This window comes from Genypterus blacodes, unplaced genomic scaffold (assembly GCF_046128005.1).
Source record: "Genypterus blacodes isolate CSIRO-AG114 ecotype Tasmania unplaced genomic scaffold, CSIRO-AGI_Gbla_v1 ptg000067l_1, whole genome shotgun sequence".
NCBI classification, from domain to species: Eukaryota; Metazoa; Chordata; class Actinopteri; order Ophidiiformes; family Ophidiidae; genus Genypterus; species Genypterus blacodes.
In genome coordinates this window covers 10,506,805-10,533,337 of record NW_027466879.1, presented here as the reverse complement: position 1 = coordinate 10,533,337, position 26,533 = coordinate 10,506,805, and the positions used below count along the sequence as shown (strand labels likewise).

Below are 26,533 nucleotides of genomic sequence, written 5' to 3'. Positions count from 1 at the left end.
CTTGATATCATTTTTATGCACAGTATTCTATTGTATCTACTAGTATTCAGGATTATGACAGTGAGTTCTTGTGCCGTGATGAGGACATACTTATGGTTGCTTTATCATACCTCACCGAAACTTCATCTTAGGCTATGACTGAATGGCTGTTATTTTTGTGCACAGTTATGTAACTGGTATATTCACACTGAAAAGTGTGATGGATTTGTCCCGCGCCAGGCTGGCTGACTGACCGTGACCCTTACTGTGACCTTTCCTGAGCCCCCGCTGGCCAGGTCAAAGACAGGTTGGTCTCTTTGGAAACTGAGACCTTGGGTTCAGGAGTGACCACCTCAGTGAACTTCATGGCCTTATATGTTCTTTTCCACCAGTGCTTGCAAAGTCCTCAACACAGCAGGTTGGTATAAAAAAGCTTTGTAATGTAACAGTTGGCTTTCAAAAGACGATAATAATCAGCATTGTGTCTAGTGTCAAAATATGCCCTTTTCCTGTGGTGGTAAATTGCTCCTGCTTACATCTCTATGGTAACACCACTTTAATCCTTTTGGGCTCCCAATAATTTGAATGCTTAGCAAAAAGTGTAAATTGTATGGAGCTCCAGCCAGCGTAGGAATGATGTGCATTGCAAATGGTTAAACTGTGGCATATGCCTTGCTAAGGTGATGAGACTCAATGGCTGCATGGATAATGGATGAATGTAGGAGTTCACTGAATGACAAAGCACCCTGCAGGTATAAGACTTTGTTTGGGCCCTGGCGTGTGTGTGAGAGAAAACACAAGGGAAAGTGTCAATACACACCTCATTTTTGTGTCCTCGTGTCCCATTCATTCTCAGCCCAGCAGGAAACCAGCCTGGTGTCTGATGGCGGTCGTTGACACGGTGCCGTGTGTTATCGCAACCACCAGCGGCTCCGTTATTAGCTTCTTCTGATGAGACAACAAGCTACGACCCCTGACTGTTTTAATCAGGCAATAGTCACAGGGCCTCTTTCAGTGTGAAAAGGATATTTGCTCATTTTCCGAGCCCTGCTATTGATATTGGATGCACTGTGTCTTCTGGAGGGCCCTGTGGCCGGAGAAGTCATGACCCTGTGAATATGGGAGAATAAGTCTCCTCCCTTGCAAAACTGTTGCTGGCATCAAATTCATTTCATTGAAGGGTTTCTTTCATTGTTTTGTAACACTGTATGTGTATTTCAGCAATAATTGATGATTTTGAAGTTTTTCTGCCAAACAGCTGAAACTGTTCATGCAAATATCGGGAGAAAAGAGTGTGTGTAAACGACATGAGAACAAGGCATACATGAGGTGTGTAATCCCATCGAACTTCTTGTGGATTGAGGTAATATTCAGTATGATTATCCGTCTGGTGGGCTGTGAAAAGAGACTGCAAGTGCTGTGCGTAGCGCATACAGCCGTGTGCTCCAAATCCCCCAGGTTTAAAATGACACTAGAATGACCGATTTCCAGCCATCTCTTGGGCCATTTGTACCTGTCCTTTTTCTGTAAAGGCCGACAAATTGGAATGTCTCCCCGTAACAATACGCCTCTCTGCCTCGGCCATAATTCAGGGACTGGGCTGGGCCAGAGAGGAGCTCAGAGCTTGGCGCTACAAGAGGAGAGTGGCCCGGAGCTGTTCCCTGGTGGTCTGGATGCTGACAGTGATGTAGTGCCCACTGTTAGATGCCAGCAGGAGAGGGGGGTCAGGCTCTCAGCATGGGTGTGGGATGTTATGTGTGTGAAAGGGAGAGAAAAAACACAGTCTGGGTGCATGTGTGTGAATGTGTGCGCATATCTGGCCTTTGTGGTCTGTGCAAGGTCTTTCTCACACAAGACTAATGGCCAGTGTTGAAGTCGTCAAGTGTATGCTGCAACTTGTACAAACAGAACACATACATCATTGTCTGACCCAGTATTGTCACCACTGTACCGTATTCCCTGGTGCAAACTCACAAGGCTTACAGTGCAGTAGGGACCGTAGAGTTTTAAATTTGTTATATACTTTATATTCTATATATTATGTTTGTTTTGTTTGTAATTGATTCTATCTAAGCTAGGACAGTAGCAACGGAAAAGTGAAGGAATGATGGATGGATAGCTTAATGTTCAACAAGTACATTTGACCATGTATACTTCAACATCTGGGCCCTAAAGGCAGAATTACAATTTGCATGTACAGATGCAGCAGCAACAGAGTTCACTGAAATGACGGTTGTCTCTTCAGCGTACTAAAAATGGTAACAAGTGTGGAGTGATGTGCAGAGAATGAAGAATCAGAGTGAGAAGGTTGCTCGATCTAACCCCCTGTCAGTTACGTACAGATGCAGCATCCAGTGTACTGCAAAGTCTGACAGGCGTTGTTGTGCTTGAAGCTCATTTCAAACTGCTGGACAGTGTGGGCTTCATTGTCTTTATTTTTGTTTATAAACCTGATATGTCTAGTTTTTAGCTTAAGTTGTAATTGGGATATATTTCACAATTTCCCAGTTTGGGATCAATAAAGAAAATCTATCTTTCTATCTATATTTGGTCTTAATTTACCAGGTCCGATCTGGTCTGTAGTCTGTATAATGGGGGATCCATGGAACACTGCTGTCAGACTGGCTTTGATTTAAAGAATTTTTGATTGGTTAATGGATGGACTTTGTGTTCAAACTGTTGCTCCGGGCGCAACTCAGGTAGAGATCACAGTCCATGTAAAATGTAAATGTGTGTCAGGCCTGGTATTTTAATTTTCTTTCCCCCGAGCTTTGGGAAAAGATTTTCCTTTTTTCTTCAAATGAATATTTTTGTTTCCCTAACAACCTCCAGTCCATTCACCTCCTCTGTGCCAGAGGGTGTGACAGACAGACAGAGATAGCAAACTTCCCATTTCTGCCTCCTCCACCTTCTCGACCCTGGGGGCCATATTGCTGACAGCTGTGGACGACCTTGCTGGAAAATTGACGAGTTATTAACCCAGTAAGAGTGCAATTAATGGCACTTTGAAGGAGGACATTTCCATCTGTATGGGCTGGTGTGGGAGTAGTCCTCCTGTTCCCTGCTGTGTCGACACAGGATAACGAGTGGGACCATGCCCAAAGGCTGAGACTGACAAAAGACTCACCCTACACCATCAGTTTCACTCTTTGTGTGTGAGTGTGTAAGTACCCACCTCTGCTTTGTTCAGCAGACGTGCTCATAGGTTGTCAGAAGGTTGTTCAAAGACAATTAGTGAGGCCAAACAGGGACTCCAAGACCTCAGGCTATTGACACTTGGTGGTCCTAATAAGTAGTACATCAAGTAGATTATCTGGATGTTCGAACACTAATGGGTGATTGTAAATGTCTCGGCTGTAGCTCAACCACCCTGACATACTTGTTTGAATGGTGCCATTCAGTATGGAGCAGTGCTAAAAACATTCATCTGAAGTCAATGGAGGAAATGTTTTACCAAGGTTTTGCTTTAATCCAAGGATGCGAAGAGAAGAGGTAATTTTGGATTTTTGGTGCCGTCTTCTTCTAATCCAAAATCCCAAATTACCATCTTCTCTTACTATTTTCCCCCATTCTGAAGACACATAATTAACTTTGGCAAACTGTAATTATTCAGATGTGATTCTATTGAATAAGTTAGATGCCTTAGGGGCCTCTGGTCTTGTATTTTTTCCCCTCTCCACACACTGTGTTCATGTGGTTCTATGCTGTGCTGTGCTGGAGTGCAGATGTGCTTTAGAGCTCAGTAATCACCGGCTTGGGGCTTCTCGGCGCTTGGCCCTAGTCTTTAACAGCATGTAAGCACTTACTCATTTGCCTTATAATATCATGGTAGGAAACCTTAAAAGAAGCTGGGGTTTAAACAGAGACAAAGTAATGAGGCTGCCCCCCTTTGCCTCTAAATCATCAAGTTACCAAAGAGACAGACGTGCTTGGATAGGAATAGTTAAGTTGTTGTAGGCGAAGAGCTGAGGGAGCCACATCAAAAGTGGAAGCACTAAGGCCAAAACACAAGTAAATTTGTACCTAGTTTTTTCCGATGAAGAAAATAGAATTTTTACTAAGTTGCTGTGACCTGGATCCGTAATGTGTCTATGCGGAAGTTGATTTTGGAAGAGTGTTACTGGTAGAGATGTCTGCATATAAACGTGGGCGCAAAGTAAAGTAGTGTTTACCAGAGAGTGTATTTCCCTTTAATTTTCACAAGTCTTACAAGTGTTAATGTGAAGAGCTTACCAGCAGTCTGCCCATATCAGTGCCACAGCTGGCCTCTGTCTGCCTGTTAAACACTGTGAAACTCTATATAGCTCATCAGTGTTTCAGCTGTATAATATTTTTTTATCATTTATAATGACTAAATTGAATATAATTGTATATTTAGACAGCTGAAGCCAAATGAGAAGGGAGCGCCTAAGACATGGCTACTGTGTAGATAATATGTGAAACCGGCGTTAAACCAGAGCTGCAGTTTGGTGATAAATCTCAGAGGTTTTGTAACTATGAGCCACAGTTTCACTTTACACACCAATTGTTAATGTTTAAGAACAAAATGGGGAAACAGGTGAAATAATCGTCCAGTGCACTTAATGTTTAAAAGAGGTGTATGTGACGAGATGTACATTTTTGCGGGTCAGATCTGGTGATATACTGTGATAAACACCAAACCTAATGATAGATGAAACGATGAGCAAATGAGACTTGACAGCGGTGTGTGTTGATAGGAGACACCTCCTTTGACCCCTTCAAGCTCTGTTTTGAATTCCAATCCTATCTATCCATCTATTCTCGGATGTTGTAATCATTTCATCCCAAGTCTTTTAGAATCAATGTGTTTGATTTAGTGCCAAAGGAGAAAGAGATTTGTCTCTGGAAATGTTTTGACTTGTTATATACTAATATGTGGCCTGATAACAACTCTGTTCTCATTTACAGGTGCCAGTGAGCCATGAATGTGAACCAACATGCACAATACCTCAGCCCTGGCACCAATATAACTTAACACAATGCAGGCATTATTGGTTTCATTCATTTGATCTGTGTTAAGTGTGAGAAGACAAACCGTGATCTAATTTATTTCCACCTTGTGAGCGCAGGCTAAACCTGTCAGTGTGATATTGCTGAACCAGGTCACTGTAAAGTATGTACAGCATGTGTTTGAAGGTTATTTTGAGTGAAATAGAGGTGTTGGAGATCAAACCCCTGACATTAGACCATGGATGGATGGATGGATGCAAGTCTGACAGGTTGTTTAGCTGGCTGATGATGGCAGCCTGCCATGTATCCAGGCATGGTTTTCACAACAAGCGCCTGGCTATGGCTTCCCTATTGTCATGGCTCTTGTTTATTTTGCCACCTGCTAGTCTGGGTGAGTGGGTCAGTTCAACTGGGGCGTCAGGGGAAGTAGATCCTACACATGGAATGGCCTAGGGTCATTGGGTCTGTGTATGTTCTTTTGAATGGAGCCTTATGCATGTAAGTGTGTTTCTGTGTGTGTATGAGTCATTGCACAATAATGTTGGGTATCAAAGGTCGTATCCCAAGGTTAGACCGAAAGTTTACGGTTCAGTATTCAAGTTCAGAGGGCAGCTAATGTCACTCCCGTTCTTGACAGCCCCCTAGTGCTGTCCGTAGGGACTTCACCTTTGAGTGTGAACTTTCAGTAAGTCATTACACCGATGCTGGCCAAACCTTCAGTTGTATAGTTGATCTGATTAAAGCAAAGTCTCTCTCTCCCTCTCTTCCCCTTCCACCGCCTTTTGTAATTGGTTTGCCTTTCTTTTTATTCATCGCAATGCATTGCCTCAACCCTGCACTACGTACATCACTGGTTTCTGTCTATTTTGTCTTTGCTCTTTTTGAGTTCTGGATCTTAGAAAAAGACAGTGGGGTATAATGAGGTGGAAGCCATAGCTCACAAAGAGCCAGGCACTAAATTTCTGAAGTACAAAGATCGTCATATAGTTAAATAGTTTGTTATTCAATAGATTTATTGATCTGATGATTGATATTGCTCTGATGAACATTGTAATTAGATTTAGTTAATTTGCTTAATTTATTGCTCATATGTAAGTGAGCTTCCAACGTCAGCCAGTCTCAATTTGGTTATGGTTTTTGCATGATAATTGAAAACGTATTGCCTGAATAAGTGTACTGATAGAGATTGCACAACTTAGGGTGTATTTGAGGAGATGTTATGGGTTCTGTCTTTAAGAAGCAACAGAGCGTGAATGTAGAAGAAACTAAATCTAAACCTTTACACATGCCATTTTCAGTTGCCTGCAGGATCACACATGTTGATCCAATCAGTTTATGATGACAACACAGTTCACTTAAGGACGGAGTCACAGTTGGCCCTGCTCCCAATCAAGGCTGGAATATTTTGGATCTGTGCATTCATCCTGTTCTTTTTCGACTGCAGTGGAGACACATACAATGATGGCTTGTGTTTAAGGACACAGGCGGTATATGACAACATGACACTACGGTGTGGCCTCAGCGTTCTGTACTGGGCCAGTAAAAAAGTTCACAAGATAACTGAAGGACATCTAGTGTCAAAAACGGCCCTGTTTTCAAATGTCAGAACACACAATATTGATTGAAGATACCAATTCCGTTGAATGGATATTTCAAGTTATTACATTTCAAAGGAATTTAAATAACTCAATCTTGTGAAAACCCAATGATCTATCTTGGCTAATCACTGATCTTCAGATAAATCAATTACTGTTAAAAACTGTTTGTCTTGTCACCCATGAGTGGAAAATTGTTCTTTCAATAAGCATCATAACTTGGCCTCTTATGTGGTTTCCCCAAAGGACTTTTGGGTCCAAGACATGTGGCTCTTGTGACCCGGAGAGTCTAAATTACACCTAGGAATTAGTGTGAGTGTCTGTGACAGCCCAGTGATGGACTGGTGACCTGTCAGGGGACCTGTCAAGGGTGTGTCTCTACTTTCCACCCTAATGACCCCAAAGAGGAAAAAGCTGCCATGAATGGATAAATGCTGCAGTAGATGGTTTAACCCAGACTCCAACCAGATGGCAAAGAGACAACTTAAATGATATGTGATGGGGGAGATTTATATTGGCTGAAATTGCAGGGAGTATCCCTTTATTGCAAGGTGTATGTGATAGTGCACATCCGCCTGTCAAACAAACATGACCAGCTGAACAAAAGCAGCACTGGTGTAGTTCACCTTTGTTTTGGCTGTAGATTGATAACTTTTGTCCATGTGAATGTTTTATAATGTACACAGTGTTTTGATTAATCAAATCGAAATGTTCACGATTGATGCATCAGTCTTGTTCCGCTTGTCTTCACTCATTCCTCATGTCTGTTGTATGTATGTTTTCAGTCAGGTTTCATTCGACTTTCGGAGGAGGAGTATTTAATTACTCCGCTGCCACAGCATTTGGCGGCACAGCACAACTACAGCTCCCCCGATGGCCATCACCCACATGTAATCTACAAACGCTCAGCTGAACACGTTGTCCACGGGAGATCTGACAACCTATCAAGCCACCATTCTTCTAGAAGTGACAATCCATACCCTCATGACAATCACCACCATGACTATCAGCATGGGAAGCTACAGAGGCAACACTTCTGCGGACGCCGCAAGCAATGTATGTAAGGGAACCTTATTTTGTCATACTTGAACAACTGAGAAAATACCGTGACGTTTTGTTATTTACTTTAAAACCACAGTTTTGTCTCCCAGTAATGTATTCTCTTGATTACTTTCAGGCTGTAGTTAATCATAATTTGTTTAATTTACAAACCATTTTCATGCCAAATTGCTTGCTAATGTTCCTTTAAGTTTATAGTCTTAACCCTATTGAAGCTTACTGACATATGCGTTAGAGATGTTTAGTGTTGGAGTGTACTTGATCCATTATAATAGGCCAAAAGAGCCTGTTGCCGTTCAGGCCTCATGCCAGTTCACACTTTAATCTTCCCTTCCTAGTGTTGAGAGTTAGGAAGCAGCGCGGGGAGTGAATTTCCTGCCTTTCAACACCCAAGCTCGTGCTCTTATCACCTGGCACGAGACAGGAAAAAGATAGTTCATTCATTTGACCCTAATTCCCAAGCCCGTTTTGAATCTCTGCCTTTGTCTCTCCCTCATGGTCTCTCTCCTCCCTTCCGTCCTTTATTTTTTCGCTTATGTAGATGCTCCCAAACCCCCTGTTGAGGACCGTTTCATCATGCCGGACGAGTTTGAGATGCCAGGGGAAGAGGCGGCAGGAAGGACCAAGCGATCCCCCATCAACTCCAACAGAGTAGGGGCTCTGAATGTAGAGACCCTGGTGGTGGCAGACAAGAAGATGCTGGAGAAACATGGCAGGGACAACGTCACCACTTACGTCCTCACTGTCATGAACATGGTGAGCCTAGAGGATGCGTGCAACAATAAAAGACGCTGTTCAATCACTCTGTCTTACTTAGCTGAACCTGACCATTTTGGGGTCAGACATATTTTACTGCCTCTAAGATCTTGTCCTTCACCCAGGAATATAAATTATTTAGCTGCAGTAAGTGGAGCATTTTCTGCCTCTACATATTTCTCTGGATAAGATGTACTGTTAGATGTTAGATGTACTGAAGGGACTCTTGGGTGATTTACTAACCAAATTGGCCACTCACCAGACATATCCAAGGCCAAGCGTTTGTATTTCTCAGTGGGACGGAAGTGGGGAGGAAAGTGAATTGAATATTTGGTACATTTTCAACCATTGCGAAATCTGCTTTCTTTACAGGTATCCAGTCTTTTTAAAGATGGCACCATTGGGACAGATATTAACATTGTGGTGGTCAGCTTGTTATTACTGGACCAGGACCCTGTGAGTGGATTCAGAGCCTAAGCCTGTGTTTATATTCACATTACTTCTATTCATTCCAATTGTAATTTTTCCTATTCGGATATTCATTCTTTGATGCGTTTCCTCACTGATACTTCCATTTATCCATCGGTCAGTCATATGTTCACCCACACATTTATCCCTTTATTGTCTTTCTCTCCTGGCCCCTAGCTTGGCCTAACCATAAGTCACCACGCAGACCAGTCTCTAAACAGCTTCTGTCAGTGGCAGTCGGGTCTGGTGGGGAAAGGCGGTAAACGGCATGACCACGCTGTTCTCCTCACCGGCCTAGACATCTGCTCCTGGAAGAACGAGCCCTGTGACACACTGGGTAAGATACAACTCAGATAACAAGAAACAGTCCAATGCCGGGCTTCCTGTTTTTTCCGCGCAGGCTGCAGAAGTGGATAGTATAGGTTGTGCAGAGTTTGATCGATTGGCCGTCATGACAAATGGATGTGGGAGGTTGGTGCAGTCCTGACAACCTAGACAACCTGCATGGCATAAATGCTTTATGCAGGTAGACATTAGCAGAGTTGACAGTTTCGGGACGCAATACCTGTTTTTGCTGCAGCTGCGACTCTAGCAAATGTGTGAGCATCACAGCAGGCAATGACAGCATTGTGACAGGCACAGGCATCGTAAGAGCAGAAAAGCTTTAATTTGTCACCGCAACTCAAATGTACATATTATTATTTACAAAATGTCACAAACCAAGGCTTTAACACAGTGTCCCAGGAGTATATATACAATTTTGTCCAGCAGTGAAAAGGGTACTGAAATCTCTCCCACACAAATGTAAATGTCATAAGACTAAAGGGAGTAAAGTCAAAATGAAGTAAAACTGCTCTTCAAACCTTAATCAACTTATGAAATGTGCCAGTTGAGGTAATGCAGGCGCAGATTACCCACGCCAATTGCAAACCCATGGATCCTGACCAGGCTTGTACAAAATGAGCTTTTGTTGTAGGAAAATATGATTTATTGCTTTAATTGTAATACAATCAAAACTGAAAATTGAACTTGCATGTAAACAGACTGAGATGAGGCAGAGAAGGAGAGTTGTTGTTTTTGAGAAGGACAACACAAATTATGTCTAACCCAAATACTGTCAGTATTGTGAATTGTTAACCTCCTGACTCTTCAAATGCTAGACATTCGTCAAAAGCATTGCAGTGGACAATAGCTGCTGTTTCCAGCATTTCTTTGGCTCTCTATTTCCAGGACACTAGGAAAAACAATTACTTATCAGTTAAAACTAAGACCTTGGATTTATCACGTTTCTCCCAGTGCTACCAAGTCCATCATGAGCATGAGACTATCAGAGCATGAGCTTATCACAGTCCAAGAACAGCCGTTGGATAAGTAGGCCGGGGCTTTTGAGGTAGCGCTCTGCAGCTGGTGTGAAATCCCCCTGCCATGCATGCATGTGTGCACAACTGCACATGTGACAGGCATTTAATGGCAGCCAGATCTGTGAGAGGATTGGGCAGATGCAGATGCGGCATAGAGGGAGAGAGAGACAGAGATTTGAAGTTCACTGTGGAAATAGAGAGACAGTGATGAGGCATTGATTAAAGTGTGCTCTAAAATTTGTTTTTTGTTGTAGTTAGCCCGAATCCTTAACACCTCAAACCTTCTCCCTCTGTGTCTACAGGTTTTGCCCCCATCAGTGGCATGTGCAGTAAGTACAGGAGCTGCACCATCAATGAGGACACAGGCCTGGGCTTGGCTTTCACTATTGCTCACGAGTCTGGACACAAGTATGTTACAGCCAAAATCTGCATCGTGTCGACCTTAATTAGTCATGTTTGGTGATGACAGCAATCCAATCTAACAATGAAAAAATCACAAATTCCTCCATTGAAATTAGACTAAATTGCTCTGGTGTTTCTTCAGCTGTAATTCTGTGCACCTTCATATAAATCACCCTTACATCTGAACGACAAAGACTTAAAACAGATGAAGCTGTGTCAGATTTGTGTTTGGACGTAATGAATCTATATTAAAGGAAATAAATGTGGTTTGGCTTAAAGAAAAAAGACACTGTGGAATAGAAGCGTTAAATTCGAGCACTACTTCATCCTCTCCATGACAGTTTATGAGAGAATAATGGATACTGCCAGAGGCTCCATGGCTCAGTGTTATTGTTTGAACGTTTCCAGTGAGATAGGAGGCCGTTTATGATATTTGTAGATTTCATTTGTAGAAAAATGTCTTGTCTGTTTGGCACCTTCTCAACACAAACCTGGAACAAGCTGTTTTTCTGAACTCACCCAGCCGCTATATGTCAAAGCATCTCTAATCTGTGGTTTCTAAATCCATATAGCGAACTAAAGAGGATGCGTTCCCAGTTGAGTCGGTCAGTGGAGGTCAGAAACTATTAATCAGCAATTAAAAAGGACCTGAGCTGAACATATGACACGGTGATTATTAATGCAGAGTAGCTTTAGCCCTGTCCAGTTTGATTTGCAGAGTAAAGCTTGTGATCGCTCACAGCTTAAGTTGCATTTCCTTCCACAATGTAATTTTAAAACAAATAAGATAAATAGTGCAACAGGGTGAGATGAGCAAGCTTAAGTTCTATCACTGTGACGTATGTAATAAGATGCGTCCTGATTTCTTCTCTCGTTATATTCACAAACAGCCTCATTTGTCTCTCCGTGTCATCTCCAGTTTTGGGATGATCCATGACGGCGAGGGGAATCCCTGTCGCAAGGCAGAGGGGAACATTATGTCTCCCACTTTGGCTGGAAACAACGGCGTCTTCTCCTGGTCCACCTGCAGTCGACAGTACCTCAGCAGATTCCTTGGGTTAGCCTCGCCCCGACACTACACACACACACACACACACACACACACACACACACACACACACACACACACACACACACACACACACACACACACACACTCGGTTCAATTTGCCTTGCGGCTGTTGCTTTGTCCTTGACTGACATGGGTGGTTTGCTGTGTTCACCAGAACAGCCCAGGCATCCTGTCTGGTGGATGAGCCCAAGCAGATCGGTCAGTATAAGTACCCCGAGCAACTTCCGGGACAGCTCTACGATGGAGACACGCAGTGCAAGTGGCAATTTGGCTCCAAGGCCAAACTTTGCAGACTTGATTTTGTGAAGGTGAGATATTTTCAATGCACATTATTTAAAGCTTTGCTATGACTATGTTTTTAAATGGGTTGTACACTTTTCCAACACCAAACCCCACTGGATGAGCCTTTATCGGTCCAGTAATGAAATGGAGGCCCTTGATCACATTGGGGGCAAGACATGCATTCTGTAGACCACTAATGATGTCACTGCTTAACTGGGACTTTATTAATTTGCATGATCTTTGTGTGGCTGCCTGTTTTCTGGCCAAACCCCCCCCCACATTTGACCTTCCGCTAAATGCATTCCATCAAGTGAATAAATCCCCTTCACCCAGCAGCGTGATCCCCAAACCTCATAGTCTTCATATAAGCCTTTAGGTGCATTCAGTGTGCTGCTGATTTACATCTAAATGCTGTTTAAAGTACATTGGGGTCTATCCCTTGGAGGCTTTAATTGGTGGGAAATCGACATTGCCAATCGTATATATGTCAGATTAGCATAAATGACATAGCTTTGGCTGTTCACAACCTCCCTAAATCCCTCCTGTGTTTCTCTAATTGAAGATCAAATACAACATCTACATCACTGAGACTTGTGTGCGAGTCAGTGGGTGGCAAATGAACTTACACACTGAAAAACATTGGATTTGTGGCTGCCTTTCACGTTTTTCTTCTCTTGTTTTTTTGTACTTGTTGGGGGTCATATATAGTTGATTTGCAGTACACTGGTATGGCTGTCAACCAGTGTGGCGTCAGAGAAGTTGATCAGCGTGGGGACTCACACACCCTCTTTCTCCCCTCCACTTCCTCTCGCTCTCCTTTGCCAGTTGTAGCTGGGCCGGTTGCCAGGTTCTGCCTCCTGTCCATGGAGTGTGTGGCTTAATGACCCACACGGTTATAGTCAGGTTTTTATTAAAGATATACTGTAAACAGATTTGATATTATTGCCGTGTAGAACAAGGCTTTGATAGGGAGTTGGAGGCCTATTGACAAAATGGTGGTGGCCCAGGAAAGAAGCAAGGGTTTGGGTTCGCAAAGAGTAAAAATTAGTTAGTTTCATTTCTAATTTCTTTTTTATTGTCATTTTCTGTTATTTTTTATCACTTATTCAACGTTGTGTCTCATTTTCGCTGTTTCTTTTGTTTTTATTAATCAAATGTGTCGTTTCACTCTTCATTTCTCTTTCCGTTTTCATTAACTTGAGCCATATTTATCTATTTTAATGTCTCACAGCATTGTCCAAGGTCGAAATGTTTTATGACTGCACATAAGTGATCTCATCCTTTGCGTGTGTTTAACAGGACATTTGCAAATCACTGTGGTGTCACCGCGCAGGCCACCGCTGTGAGACCAAGTTCATGCCTGCAGCAGAGGGAACAAACTGTGGTCCGGACATGGTGAGGAAGAGTTTCAAATTGATGCAATAGCATCAGTTTATATTTAGTGATATATGGACATGTGGTCACTGCAGTGCATGCAAATGTGGAAACACATTAGATGGGAAAAATCTAACTTAAACATATGAACATACATAATTACTGTATTAAAAACCTAGATGAAACGTGATGCTTTTAATCAGAAAATTTAAAATAACAATTTACATAACTCGCAATGTAAAATTTTAATATAGTAAAGGTTCCATCCCTGCTTTAGTGCAAAGCAAATGTTCCACATGGACACACACGGACTACTCTGGGTCTTCACATATTGAAAAGTGATATTTGAGAGGGAGGCAGCACTGTGTGCAGGGTTTGGCTTTGAATTGGCCCGGGTGGGTTGTTAAACGGCGTGTGTGTGCGCGTGTGTGTGTTTTCTTTGGCTGCAGCTAGAAAGCCTGGTTGGTTGGTCCAGGTGTGGTATCAGGCATTTGTCCAAACCAGGAAACTCAGCTGAGCAAGACACTGAGCCTGCACTCCAGTAATGATAAGAGAACACATTTTTTGCATCCTTTCATTTCTGTCATACCCTTCCTCTCTGCGTTATTCCAGTGGTGTCGGAGGGGTCAGTGTGTGAAATATGGGGAGCATGGCCCGAAGGCGGTCCACGGACAATGGTCAGGATGGTCCGAGTGGTCTGACTGCTCCAGAACCTGCGGAGGAGGGGTCATGTACAGGGAGCGCTCCTGCACCAGCCCAAGGTATACAAACACACACACACACACAAAATGCGGCCCTCTTCTTCACCTTATTGTGATAGCTATTTCCATGTTGGTGCTGTCACAGTTAAACTCTGAGGTGCATTTTGGGCCAGAGCGGTATTCTTGAAGGCTGCATGTCCCCTAATCTTTCCTCTCTGAGCACCTGAAAGTTCTGTCTGCCAGGTAGCTGTCAGCACACACACGCACACGCACACACACACGCACACACACACACACACACACACACACACACACACACACACACACACACACACACACACACACACACACACACACACACACACAACTGATAAACGCTCTCATCAGTCAGGCTGACAGTCCAGACAGACAGACTATCTCTCTCTATGCTCCAGACAAGCCAAACCTCCTAATAGCATGCTCTTTGTGTGAAACCTGCCAAAACAGTCAGAAAATGTCCTCTGTTGCTGCTCACTCACGCCGACATAATTCTACATAATTCTGCAGACACAGATCCCTCAGTACATATCTTTGTCTGTACATGTCCTACGCGCACGTGAGGTATTCTCCATTTTAATGTTGTGTTTCATTACAGACAGGCACAAGTTTTTATTCCCTGCAGCAATTGGCAGTTTTATTAGATTTAGACCTACATTTCACATAAACATGTGACTAGATTCCGTTTGTGCTGTCACAGTGCTATGTGACGACTCAGTGGGTCTGCAGTTGTTTGCCAGCTCCTGCAACACTTTGCTTTAATCTTGAATACAGCATTGGGAGGATGGCTGCAGGGTAAAGGTTAATTTCCATTATCATTTTTGCCCTCACAGTGTACCGTTGTATGTCTATTCCATTTGCCTTAAGTCGGTCCTTTCATCTGATTTGCAGCTCTTGAAGACTGACATTATGTTACAATTACATGTGTGTGTTGAATAAGTTTTGTTGTTGTTCAGGGTTTAATTATATTTGTGTTGCTTAGAATAATGATAGGGATCCTCTTGAAAAGCTTGTGTTTACACTAGCAATTTCCTATCCACTGTAAATCACAACAGGGATGGTGGAAACATTTAAAAGTGTTCTCAGTTGATATTTGATAATTTTGCAAAAGTTTTTTACTTCTTCCCAGAATATTGCCTGAAAACAACCCCTGCAAAATTGTAGTGCTGTATCCAGTAATAATAATATTGTAAGGTATCATAATGGCGTGTACATCCACTAAAGGAGCAATAGCACTGTCATGTCAGTGTTTACACACACACACACACACACACACACACACACACACACACACACACACACACACTATCACATAGACACATACACAGGTTTCCAGTAGGATCATCATGACTAATGTATAACATCCAAGGCCACTGCACCACCTTGATTGGTGGACACATCTCAAACTTCATCACTAAAGCTGTACTGATTGGTCTATGTTATACACTGCACTATTAATGATTGCCATCATTTAAGTATTAGTCATAGCCAGTTACATCATAGTGGCGTGTCATATCCAATTCTACCTACAGCATACACACACCGGCCTGTGTGTTTCTATGTTTCAGTGGATACCTGGGACACAGTCTTAGTTAGCAGAGTCTTCCTTTCGGACCTGAATAAATAAATATGATTCTTACACCAATCAATCCCACTCTCCACAAACTTTGGATTGAATAAATGTAATGTGCCTGAGAGAAGAATCAGCTCCTCTCTCTGTAATGTTCACAATGATTTACTGCAGGGTTGTTGTATTGGACGAACATGAATGTTTTTGTATCTTTGCCCGGGAAGGTTTGAGATGCTTCTGCATTCTCTTGATTATTGACTGTACACTCTCATTAAACAGCAAGAATTCTTCTTATTTTTACAATTTCCCCTTTATATTTCATACCGTCTTTATCTTCTGTACAGATGGACAGCAGGGAGGACAGAGAACCTTTTTCTGCGTGTGACCTTAAAGCTTATGATCATGATGTTTATGTTCACTGAAGAATATTTAATGCTCACTTTTGGGAAGTTCTAGAACAGTTTTACTCCCCAAGGGAAATATTTTTAATCGAGGGCCATATCAGCTCATTGGGAGAACTGCTGGATGCCTTGAATACTTAATTTTACATTTCTCATCATATTAAGGGGGCAGTCCAGATTGCACAAAGTCCTACTGTTTAATCTACTGGGCTCATTATTGGTTCCTTCACTTAACAGCAGGGCAGACATTTATGTGGTTACTCTGTCTGTCACAGCTGACTCTTCTCCTAATCCCTGTAAGGGATCAAAGACGCTTTCAGAGGCAGACAAGCCCTCATATGATACACATTATACACCATGACTGGCAGATGATAAAGGGCCATAGAGCCCTTTAAACCAGGTTAGCTGTCAGGTTCATTTATCATTCCTATGGCAGTAAAGAGCGCTTTGTACCAGTAGCTGCTGAAAATGGGTTGATGCCGCTAAACGGCAAGTTATGGGGTCAGTGGGAAGGACGGGAGAAGGAAGGAAGACGAGGGCAAATATCAAACGCCACGATGCCAAGTTTTGTCTCTGTTTTACTCTCTGGTAGTGAATGAATGCATTTTGATTCACGATAAAGGAATAGTGTGTGTGTGAGCATTTATTAAACTCCAGGTGTCAGGAATGAAAGAAAAATTAAATCCTTGGTACAAATGTATGGCAGAGTTACATGCATATAAATTTATTACAGATCTATTCAAACATTTAAAAAAGTTGACCTCTGAGATATTTCAACTCCCTGCACGTTTTCTTCAATGTCCTGCAATGAAACATCGCTCTCCGCAGGAGCGCTCTTAAAACATTCATCACTTGATTCCGCACAAACGCTTCCTTTTGGTTTTACAAGGCACATCTTCCATTCAGTGTCGTAAAATAATTGTACACGATCAGTCGATTAAACCCTCCGATATGGAAAATGAATCTTCTCCCTTTCCCTCCTCCATCTCCTTCCTCACTCCTCTGGTCCCTGTAGACCACCTGCCAGATCAAACACAGTCAGCCTAATCCTCCCCAACAACAGATTAGGTTCATGATCTTGACCTAGTTTTGTATATAGGACATTTTGTCACACACTCAATTTTAATGGCTATGGGTGCTGTGTGTGTGTGAGTGGGTGATGAGGTGAAAGGTCAAGGGTCCGTAGATACAGTAGGCCCGTGTTTGGTGAAATTTATTGGCAGACCTACAAAAGGTGCTTTAAAGAGGTGAGAGGCCTTCAGGAGTGGAGGTTGCTAGATGTACACAGACAAAACAGGTGACTTGAGGGGAGGACTACACCAGATATGCTGACCTTTGACCTACAGGAGTTCCGTCTCGGCTCGTGTCACCGTGCAGATTTACCGGGCCCCCTTGGGGCTCTACATTTTAAGCATCCTGTCAGCAGAGAGATGGGGTGTTGGGGGTGTTGAAGTTGAGTTGTAGAGAGAGAGAGAGAGGAAGACGGGAATGACACAGAGAAGAGCGATGACTGGAAAGACAAACTCTTTTCTGGTTGCTGTCTTGTTTTGTAAATAGATTTACAGTTGCAATTATGCTGTTTCATACAGGAGAGGATCGGGAGGAAAAGTAGGGATTGATGATGAAAGGAGAGGAAAGAGAGCAAGACAGGAAGGAGTGGAAGAAAGAGGAGGAGAGACATAACTGTTATCTACATCCTGTGTTATGCCTGTTCAGTTCCTCCAAAATAAAACACCACTCGCTCAGCTCCATTTGAAACAAGTACGCACACGCCAGCGTCCCTGTTGTATGCTGCTGTGATCCGGAGGCTGTTACCACACGGAGAGCGCGCCACAGTCCCCCACCGGCCCGACGTAAGCAGTCTGCCATATGGGCTGCGTTTGTCTGCTGCAAAGTCTAAATAGGATCAGGCCTATGGAAACCTGGGCCAAATCTTTCTCTCGCTCACCAAAGAGAAGCAATACACACACACATTTTGGAATGGACCTCCATCACTCTTGGCAGCCGGGTCCCTGTTTGATTGAGTCCAGGTCTGGATGAATAGGATGAAGGTTTTAATATTTCACTGGAGGTACATGAAATGCAGTAACGCTGTGAAGGAATATGTCTATTTTTGCTTTTGATCATTTTCAGTAGTGTTTTACTGACAAAGTAAAATAAAAAGTAACCACATCTGTCCTATTTCTTTTTCTTGCAAAACTCCATTAATAGTTTTTGTGAGCTGAACAGCACGGTCTGTGTGTGTGTGTGTGCCTGTACATTTGTGTGTGTCTTCAATGCTTCGGTGATGACGACCGTAAATAACTAAACTCAATTTTCTTTGCTGGTGGCCGCCTCAGAGTAGCATGAGTTTAGAAAGCTTGGGAAGTCAGATAGGGCGTTGTTATGTTGAATGTCTCTCTTTCCTCCAAACAGTTTTGATTGTTCTTTGTTCGAATAATTTTCATGTTAAAGCAGTGGACTGGGTGGAATCGCATTGGATTTGACTTTAATACTTTAATACTCCTCTACCTGTTTATGCTTGTGCCATCTGTTGGTTTGGCATCAGGATCGGGCTCTTGCTGAATCACTGACGGCCATCAGTTTTTGGACAATATGAAAGTCATATCCAGGGATAGAAATAGCGCTTTTTACATAGATGAATATGCAAAGTTTCCATTGAAGCAAAAGTGTGCTTCAGTTTGTACCAGGACCAGGATCTCCATTGAATAGTTTTGTAGGCAAAGTGTTAATAAATGTCTCTTCCTTGTCTCACCTCTTCTTCCAGGCCACAGAATAATGGTAAATTTTGCCCGGGCCCAAGCCGTCTCAACCTGCTTTGCAACACTCGAGCGTGTCCCCTGAATGCGGTTGACTTCCGGGCGCAGCAGTGCGCCGAGTACAACAGCAAGGCCTTCAGGGGTTGGTACTATAAGTGGAAGCCCTACACTAAAGTGGACGGTAAGGTGATCCAAACAATCCGAACAAACACCAAACAAATATAGCGAGACCTGTGAGTTTTGTGCGGTGTTACGATTGAACTGTGTGAAGTATTGATAGTTAGATGTGTGTGTTAAAAGATTTCCTGTCTTTAAAGATTACCTTACACTGCAAGGATTATAAAACAATTTATACCTCACTCTCAAAGAAAAGATTTATCCGTGTTGAAAGAGTACAGCAACGCCAAACATAAACAGTGAATTGTAGATTATTCGTGCAAGCCTTCTCTTGTCTTAATACAGCAGATCTTTTATATCCTGCTCCCCACTGCTCCCAGTTAGGCTGAATCTCTTTTATAAAGTGTTTCTTCTTCTGCAATGCCAACATGTATTTACGGCTGCAATGACCGAGGGCCAAAAAGCTGGAGGAAACTATCGCTCTGTGTAATGTGTATGGGAGACATGTAACCACCTGCACCCTCAAATACAGAAGGGAAAGACTGAAAAAAGGGAGCCTGCAGGCCAACTTTTACCTGTGTTACAGTGAGAGAGAGAGAGAGGGAGAGAGGGAGAGAGGGAGAGAGAGCAAAGAAGGAGAGCAGTGTGTTTGGCCGTCATCCCAGGACTGTTTAAGCTGTTGATGAATGGGAGGCAATGTAGAGAGGAACAGATTGGGAACTGCCTTTTGGGACCCTGGGCCAAGTCACCTTCATCGTCATTTATTTTAATCAAAGACGGCTGTAGAGACTTGCCTGTGATAACTGATCTGAACTATAAAATACATCTGCATCCACCAGAAAAAAACCCCCACTTTGCTTCTGTCTTTTCCCAATTCAGTCTCAGCAGGAGATATGGATTGCACCAGCTTATAAAATATCATCTTGTTTATTACATTTTATGAATCCCAGGATCCTTAATGATGATGTGATATATCTTGAATGTTCTGTGCAGATGAAGACATCTGTAAGCTGTACTGCATTGCAGAGGACTTTGACTTCTTCTTTGCCATGTCCAGCAAAGTCAAAGACGGCACCTCCTGCTCTGAACACAAGGGAGACGTCTGTATTGATGGAGTGTGTGAGGTACATTTGCTGATGTGTGTGTGCGTGTGTGTGTGTGTCTGTACAGTGAAACATGTCAGCTTTGAGAGAGATTTATTAATTTCTTGATCTGACAGCCGATGTCAGACTTTTTGCCCCCGCAGCAAATTGGGAATTTTCGTCATTTCTTTTGATAATTTAGAGAAGAAGAAGAACATGTCAGGATCAAGAGGCAGAAAACTATTTTGAGTCGATGATTAATATTTGTATTTGCACCACCGTTCAGACCGACCCGATGACTCCATTTTAGTTTTGTGGTCTGCCAATGCTCCCACGCAGACACTGAAAAATGTATTTACTATACTGAGTTTAACTTTGATCTAACAATCTTAACAAGTAGAAAAGCCCAACAAATTTACAGTCCTATTATGATTGATTCAATAATGGCAGAGAGACAGTAGGGCAGCTCAGTTTTACACATAGTTGTTCTCATTTTGTGAAATAAGCCATCATTTCTGGAATGACCACATAACTGAACTAAACTTAAACCATTTAAACCATCTAAACCACTTATTCGAAAGTTAAGATAAAGTCAAATACAGTGCCACATGTTGATCATCTTGCAGAGATACACTTAATTCTAAATTCCATCTATTTATGGGGACTTTGCTGTATTATTGTGTGTGTTTGTGTCTAGGCGGTGGGATGTGACCAGGTTTTGGGTTCCAAAGTCTCTCTGGACGCCTGCGGAGTCTGTAAGGGAGACAACAGCTCATGCAAGTTCTTCAAGGGACTATACACACTTCAGCACAGGGCTAACGGTGGGTAGTCTTTATTGTATGTATAAGGGTGAGTGTGTGTTTCTGGTGCACAGTTTGAATTGATTTTTTTAATTGAACTGTAGTACACCAGTGTGTGTAATATTACCTCCACTCTCCTTTGTTCATCTAGAGTATTACTCCATGGTGACCGTCCCAGCTGGGGCTCGTAGTATCCAGGTCCAGGAAGCAGAGGTCTCCACAAGCTACCTGGCTGTCCGCTCTCTGAAGAGGAAGTACTATCTGACCGGGGACTGGACAGTTGACTGGCCGGGGAAGTTCCACTTTGGCGGGACTGTGTTTGAGTACCAGCGTTCCTTCAACAAGCCCGAGAGCCTGTACGCTGCAGGGCCTACTAATGAGACACTGGTGTTTGAAGTAAGCCGCTGCTGTTGGTTGACGTTCGTTTATGGCAATTGACAGTGACAGGGTCCCTGACAGAGCTGCAGTGGCTTTTTTCTGACCTACATGAATATAAGAAGTTTGGTTTGTTGGGCAGGCATGGTGAGGAAGGAGGTGAAGAGCAGAACAGAGAAGAATGGAACAGGGGTTTTAGTGGAGTACACACATACATCTTACTGTGGCTGTGGTTATTACTTTGCAGATTAATAAGACTTTAAATTCCACGTGAGATAAACACAGAAAACTCATACACGGGACAGTGAGAGGGAGCGAGTTAGAGGGAGCGAGGTGGCATAATTAGTCTAAATCAGGCTTTGTGCCACTTTAACCATTGAGATCAGAGTGAAAGGCTCACATGGCAGAGGCCTGCTGATTGTTTATACAGTGTACAACTTCTTGGTCCTGGAGGCTCCAGTGTAAACACAGAGTCACGTGTTGGTCCATATACACGTATTCAAGGCTGTGGATATGGCCCCTGTGGCCACTGAACTCAAAAAGCGCTTTGTTGCGGCCATGTGATTCAAGGCTAATAGAGCGTGAAAAATCCCTAAGTCAACCACCCTTCAAAGGCAGGATGAAAAGTATAAAATCAGATGGTTGCTTTGAGTGAGATGTTCTGCATAGTACAGGTGATTTATGACCTTTTTCTTCATGCATTTGTAATCCACGGTGTGTCAAAAGCCAGAGCTTCAAGGCGAGAGCGAGTCTTTACCCGTTCTGAAGCAGCCACAATGAATGCTGGAGAGACATAACCTCTGAAAAGCAGAACTGATATTCAACAAGTGGGAGAGGCGTCCTCCCCACAGCTCTGCAGGTTGAAGTGAGTGCTGATGGGATGTGTGGGATGTTCCTCCCCACATAGCTTTGTCAGTGAAAGCAATTATTTTCCCGTCAACTCTGACCCTGCGCCGTGGAAACAGAAGTGGAAACCAGGTGAAGAGCAGACATTTTTTCCTTGGCCATGGGCAAAGTGAGTCATGTAAAAGCTCGTCTCCTCTCTGTCCCTTGGGCTACAATTGTGCTGAAATACTGCGGCTGAAGCAGGAATGATTGGCCCTTTAAATCCAAGAGATACTTCCAAAATGCTTCACTGGTCACTTGTTCAGGAAATGTCTGTGTTTTTGCAGCTATTTTAGAAAAGGGGTTTGTGTTTGTGGGTAGTTTACCCACAAGTAGTAGCTGCTGTATCGTTTGAGCCCAGGTTTGACCAGACATTTTTTGTAAATCTAGAAGTCCGTTTTTTTTTCCAAGAAAGTGTTAATGTTACATATAACCAGAAATATACAAGCTGATTTCATTCATGTAATCACATCTCTTAAGACCTATTTGTTTTCGTGAACAAAGGATTTTGAAGCACTATGGTTGCTTGCCTGCATTTCAACCATGGCGACACAAACTAAGAGCCAGTCCCTGGGGCATGAATCCTGTCTCTGTTCTTTGAGGTAGAACTTTCTATCAGGCCAGGAACAGTCCAGGCAAAGTTTGTGGTACTGAACCATGCAACAATTTCTCTGCACCACTGACTTCAGTGACAAGAACGTTCTGCTTTTGTGCAGTTAACAGCTTTTGGAGCGTGGATGAGAATTTCCCCGTCTTATTGACATACTGAAGATGCAGTAGACATGAACGTGCCGATGGAATACTGGTTTGTCTGATCTTAATGTGTCAACAAGATTATTCCAACAGTTTAGTGGGCAAGTTGAGGTTCATGGAAGGATTTCAGTGCGGCGATCCACAATTTGATCGATATTCAAGGTTTTTGTTCTTTTTCTTTTGCGTAGAGCAATAGGGCTTTTTTGCATTTTTTTTAACCAGTGAAGAGATCTGAAGTCAAGAAAAGAAATTTGGCTTACAAAACCCAAATTGAGCACTCAGTAGGTGTGATCTGGCTGAGGAGCTGCATCTGGGGGAGGGAAACATGTTTTCGGACTTGTTGAGCCTTGGCACAATCTTGTTCCTGGTTTTTTGTTTGTACAAATGAAAGCTCTTGGGACTATTTGGTGAAAAAGCCCTATGAGAGCACCACTTGTCTTTACCTGCAAGACTAATCTTGAGTGTCATTATCCTTAAGATGTGACTCTTGTTTTTTCTACAGAGTTGTCTGTGTCCAATGCATCTGTGCAGCAGAGCATCCAGCTGCTGATCTGCAGACGATACAACCTCAGCCTCTGTATGTCCAGTAATTACAAAAAAGTCAAAGAAAGGAAGAGGGCAAGAGATTAAGAACCCTGCAATTGAAACTGACTTCAGCATGATCTAAATGAAAAGTGAAAGTGTGTGAGTTGAGGTTTTCTCATTTCACGCATTCTACTTAGCTGGTGCTGTCACAGAGAAAAATTAAATGGAGAGCGTGAGGGGGAGGGAGAACATTTCGATCACTCCCAGACCCTTACTCAGCTTGAAACACTCAAAGAAAAACAAATGTTGAGGGGTGTAAGCGTAAACTGTGACAAGGTGTTCTCATCTGCACAGCTACTCAGCTGTTAGGAAGGGGGCAGGGAGGTCGTAAGAGAAGTAGCTAACAAGAGGAGGAGGAGGGAGTAGACATAACATATGGCTGCCTCTGGAGGTCAAACCATGTAGGATTATTCTCCCTGAACTGACATTCTTGTGGTTTGGCATGGTGAGGTCATGCCAGTCCATTGCAAAGCCTTGTGGGTCCACGGGAGAGACTCATATCTGCTTCTGCCACATTGTTATTTATCATTACTCAACTGACTTAATGAGTGGTGTTGTGGCGGTAAGATTGTGCAAGCGAATACATTGTGGTTTGATGTTGAACTGCAAGATGATATAAACTCCCATCAATCACACAGCAGATATGTGTGAAGCAAAAGAGCTCTGATAGATATACGGACTGGATGTTCCTAAATGCATTAACCAGGCCCAGAATAAACTGCAGGGGCCTCACAGCGCCAGTGAGCAGCTTCCACTGTAAAGAGGATCATTGGAGCACATGGTAAATGCGTTGCTTCTGCATGTTGACAGTTCGTGTATTCGTTTGGTTAATTAAGCTGCCTCATTTCTGCAACAACAAATTATTCGGCTTTGTACCATTATTAACATGTTTACGTGTTTCTATCTCTCATTCAGCAGCGGATTTGGTCCGTTGGAACAGTGGGTGGACAGACGAGTGGGAGAGACATTCAGTGTTTTCTCGCTGCGCTCACATGTCCTGACTCTGGATGTGTCGAAACCCATTTATGACCTAATTTTTCATGTTGTCACAGGCAAATCAGTGTAACATGATGATTATTTAGATTGTATCTTTAATTAGTTTGCATGTAATGATGGTGATGGATGTAAGGTTTAATACAGCTCATGTAGGACTCAGATAGGAGTGTCCTGACTTATGTCAAAGCCGTATTTTGGGCTCTGTACATGTTGTGTAGTTGTTAGCAGTTTTGTCTACTCTTTCTTTTTGTGGAGCGTGAACAAGCATGAAGTCATGACAGTCGACACTGTAGGATATTTGCTTTGTTCTTGTTGGATTTGGCGCTTTGTTGAGATTCACGGGGATGAGTTTGGGCTGCCGTTTTCTCCCAGTCTGAGCAGCTGGATCCAGGACAGGTTTGGATATGTCTTGAAATTAATGTTTGAAAATCTGCGTCTCTCCTGGCAGACTGTATCACGCTGTGGTTGGTTGGGAGTATTCAGCACCACGGATGGCTTAGGAAAGGGAAATCACATATTTAGAAAAGTTCAAGGCTTTCAAGGGTGTGTGAGCGCTCTTTTAAATGGATAACACACACACACACATACACAAAAAAGCCTGCTTAGAGATGTTTTTATAGCTGCTGGTTCAAATCAGTGCTTGGAGGAGTTGGAATGTTGTCAAGGGCCGGTTTGCTTGGATATGCTTTAAAAGTCTCTGTGTGGTTCGTGGCTGCAGTTGTTATCGTCATGCAGGTTATGGTGGAGGAGGTCATTTTTCAGGCTTAGCAGTGGGAAAAAGTTAAATGGAGGCTCAAAAACATGTTAGTAGTGCATGAGGGAGAGAATGGAAGATGGCAGACTTATGTGACATTACTACAGAATAGATCAATAAGGTCTGGATATGGCTGACAGGTGGTTAGTGTTTCTGATTTTGACTACAGTGTTATTACATGAGCCGAATGTCTAATTGAACACATCTCTGCCTGATCACAATCATTTGCATATTGAGTACAAAGAATTAAGTTTAATCTTGAATTCACTCACAGTTCTTTTGCGCCAAAACACAAAATGAACAGGTTTCAAATACTAAACCTCTTCTTAAATATTGGTTTTCTCTACCTTAGCTGCTGCAATCCAATATGATCTCTGATTATAATTATTTAAAATGGAACTATGGTAATTTTATGTAGGAAATGGCTTCGGTTTGATACTGATGGAGCAAATTGATTTTCAAGGTTGAGTTTGCAGCTCGTCCTGGTCTATGTATTTTCGAAGGTTTGAACTAATATTCTACAAGAACAGGGTGCTGGACCTTCTCAGGGCTGACGCATAGAGACAGGCAAACTCAATTTCACACCTACTGACAATTCAGTTTCCCGTGGAGTTTCCAATTCATCTTAACCTATATATCTTTGGAGGTGGGAGGAAACCGGGCACCCACGAGCAGAAATCCCACACAGACACAGAGAGGTGAACTCCATTCAAAAGAGACCACCGAGCTGCCACCCTCCCCTTGCATTTATATTTCTGTAAAATTCTATCATCGGCACAGAGTAACTCTGTATACACAACAGGTTTCAGCACGCAGGCCCACTTCAGTGTGAACAAACTCAAGGCTTTGTTGAGTTTTGAATGACAACACCTCAGATAACAGATAATATATGAGCTTGCCCGAGTGCATGGTGGTGGTGTGCGTGTGCGTATGTGCCTCGGTCTGTCAAGTGTATCAGCGCGGGTGTGTGTGCTTCTGCTTCCATCTGTTCACACGTCTGTATGTGCTGTACCTCCATATGAAGACACGTGTGTTTGTCAGACATTACACAGCTCGTCTGCAGATAAACAGCCTTCCTTTTCGTCCTCCCGTCTGGCACCGGTCGAACTGTGCATATGGAACTGTTAACGCGCGGAAACGTGATTCGTCCAGTCGGTAGAAGAGCCGCAGGACTGTTGAATGTGGACCGAACCCAGGAGGTGTTTGGCACTCAAAGTTGGATAGTTTGATGATACAGTCCTTTGTACTGTAGGACATACCCCAAAGAAAATACACTTGTCAAAGCTCATTATTACAGATATTGATGGAGTGAAATATTTGTCAGCGTTTGGAACACACATTAACAATGGGACATAATACAGTTTGCCAGATGGATGGAGGATTGATACCTACCCAACCTG

General features: G+C 42.9%; 1 protein-coding gene across 1 annotated transcript in view; it reads left to right on the top strand.

The window, feature by feature from the left end:
• adamts18 (ADAM metallopeptidase with thrombospondin type 1 motif, 18) overlaps positions 1–26,533 on the top strand; it is a 46,306-nt gene that overhangs the window by 5,493 nt on the left and 14,280 nt on the right. The window contains exons 4-16 of the mRNA XM_076155315.1: positions 7,331–7,601; positions 8,146–8,360; positions 8,733–8,816; positions 9,006–9,165; positions 10,492–10,597; positions 11,511–11,648; positions 11,818–11,971; positions 13,245–13,340; positions 13,932–14,080; positions 18,795–18,967; positions 19,897–20,027; positions 20,683–20,806; positions 20,937–21,181. Coding sequence (XP_076011430.1) covers positions 7,331–7,601; positions 8,146–8,360; positions 8,733–8,816; positions 9,006–9,165; positions 10,492–10,597; positions 11,511–11,648; positions 11,818–11,971; positions 13,245–13,340; positions 13,932–14,080; positions 18,795–18,967; positions 19,897–20,027; positions 20,683–20,806; positions 20,937–21,181 — 2,046 coding nt within the window. The remainder of the gene's footprint in view (positions 1–7,330; positions 7,602–8,145; positions 8,361–8,732; positions 8,817–9,005; positions 9,166–10,491; positions 10,598–11,510; positions 11,649–11,817; positions 11,972–13,244; positions 13,341–13,931; positions 14,081–18,794; positions 18,968–19,896; positions 20,028–20,682; positions 20,807–20,936; positions 21,182–26,533) is intronic.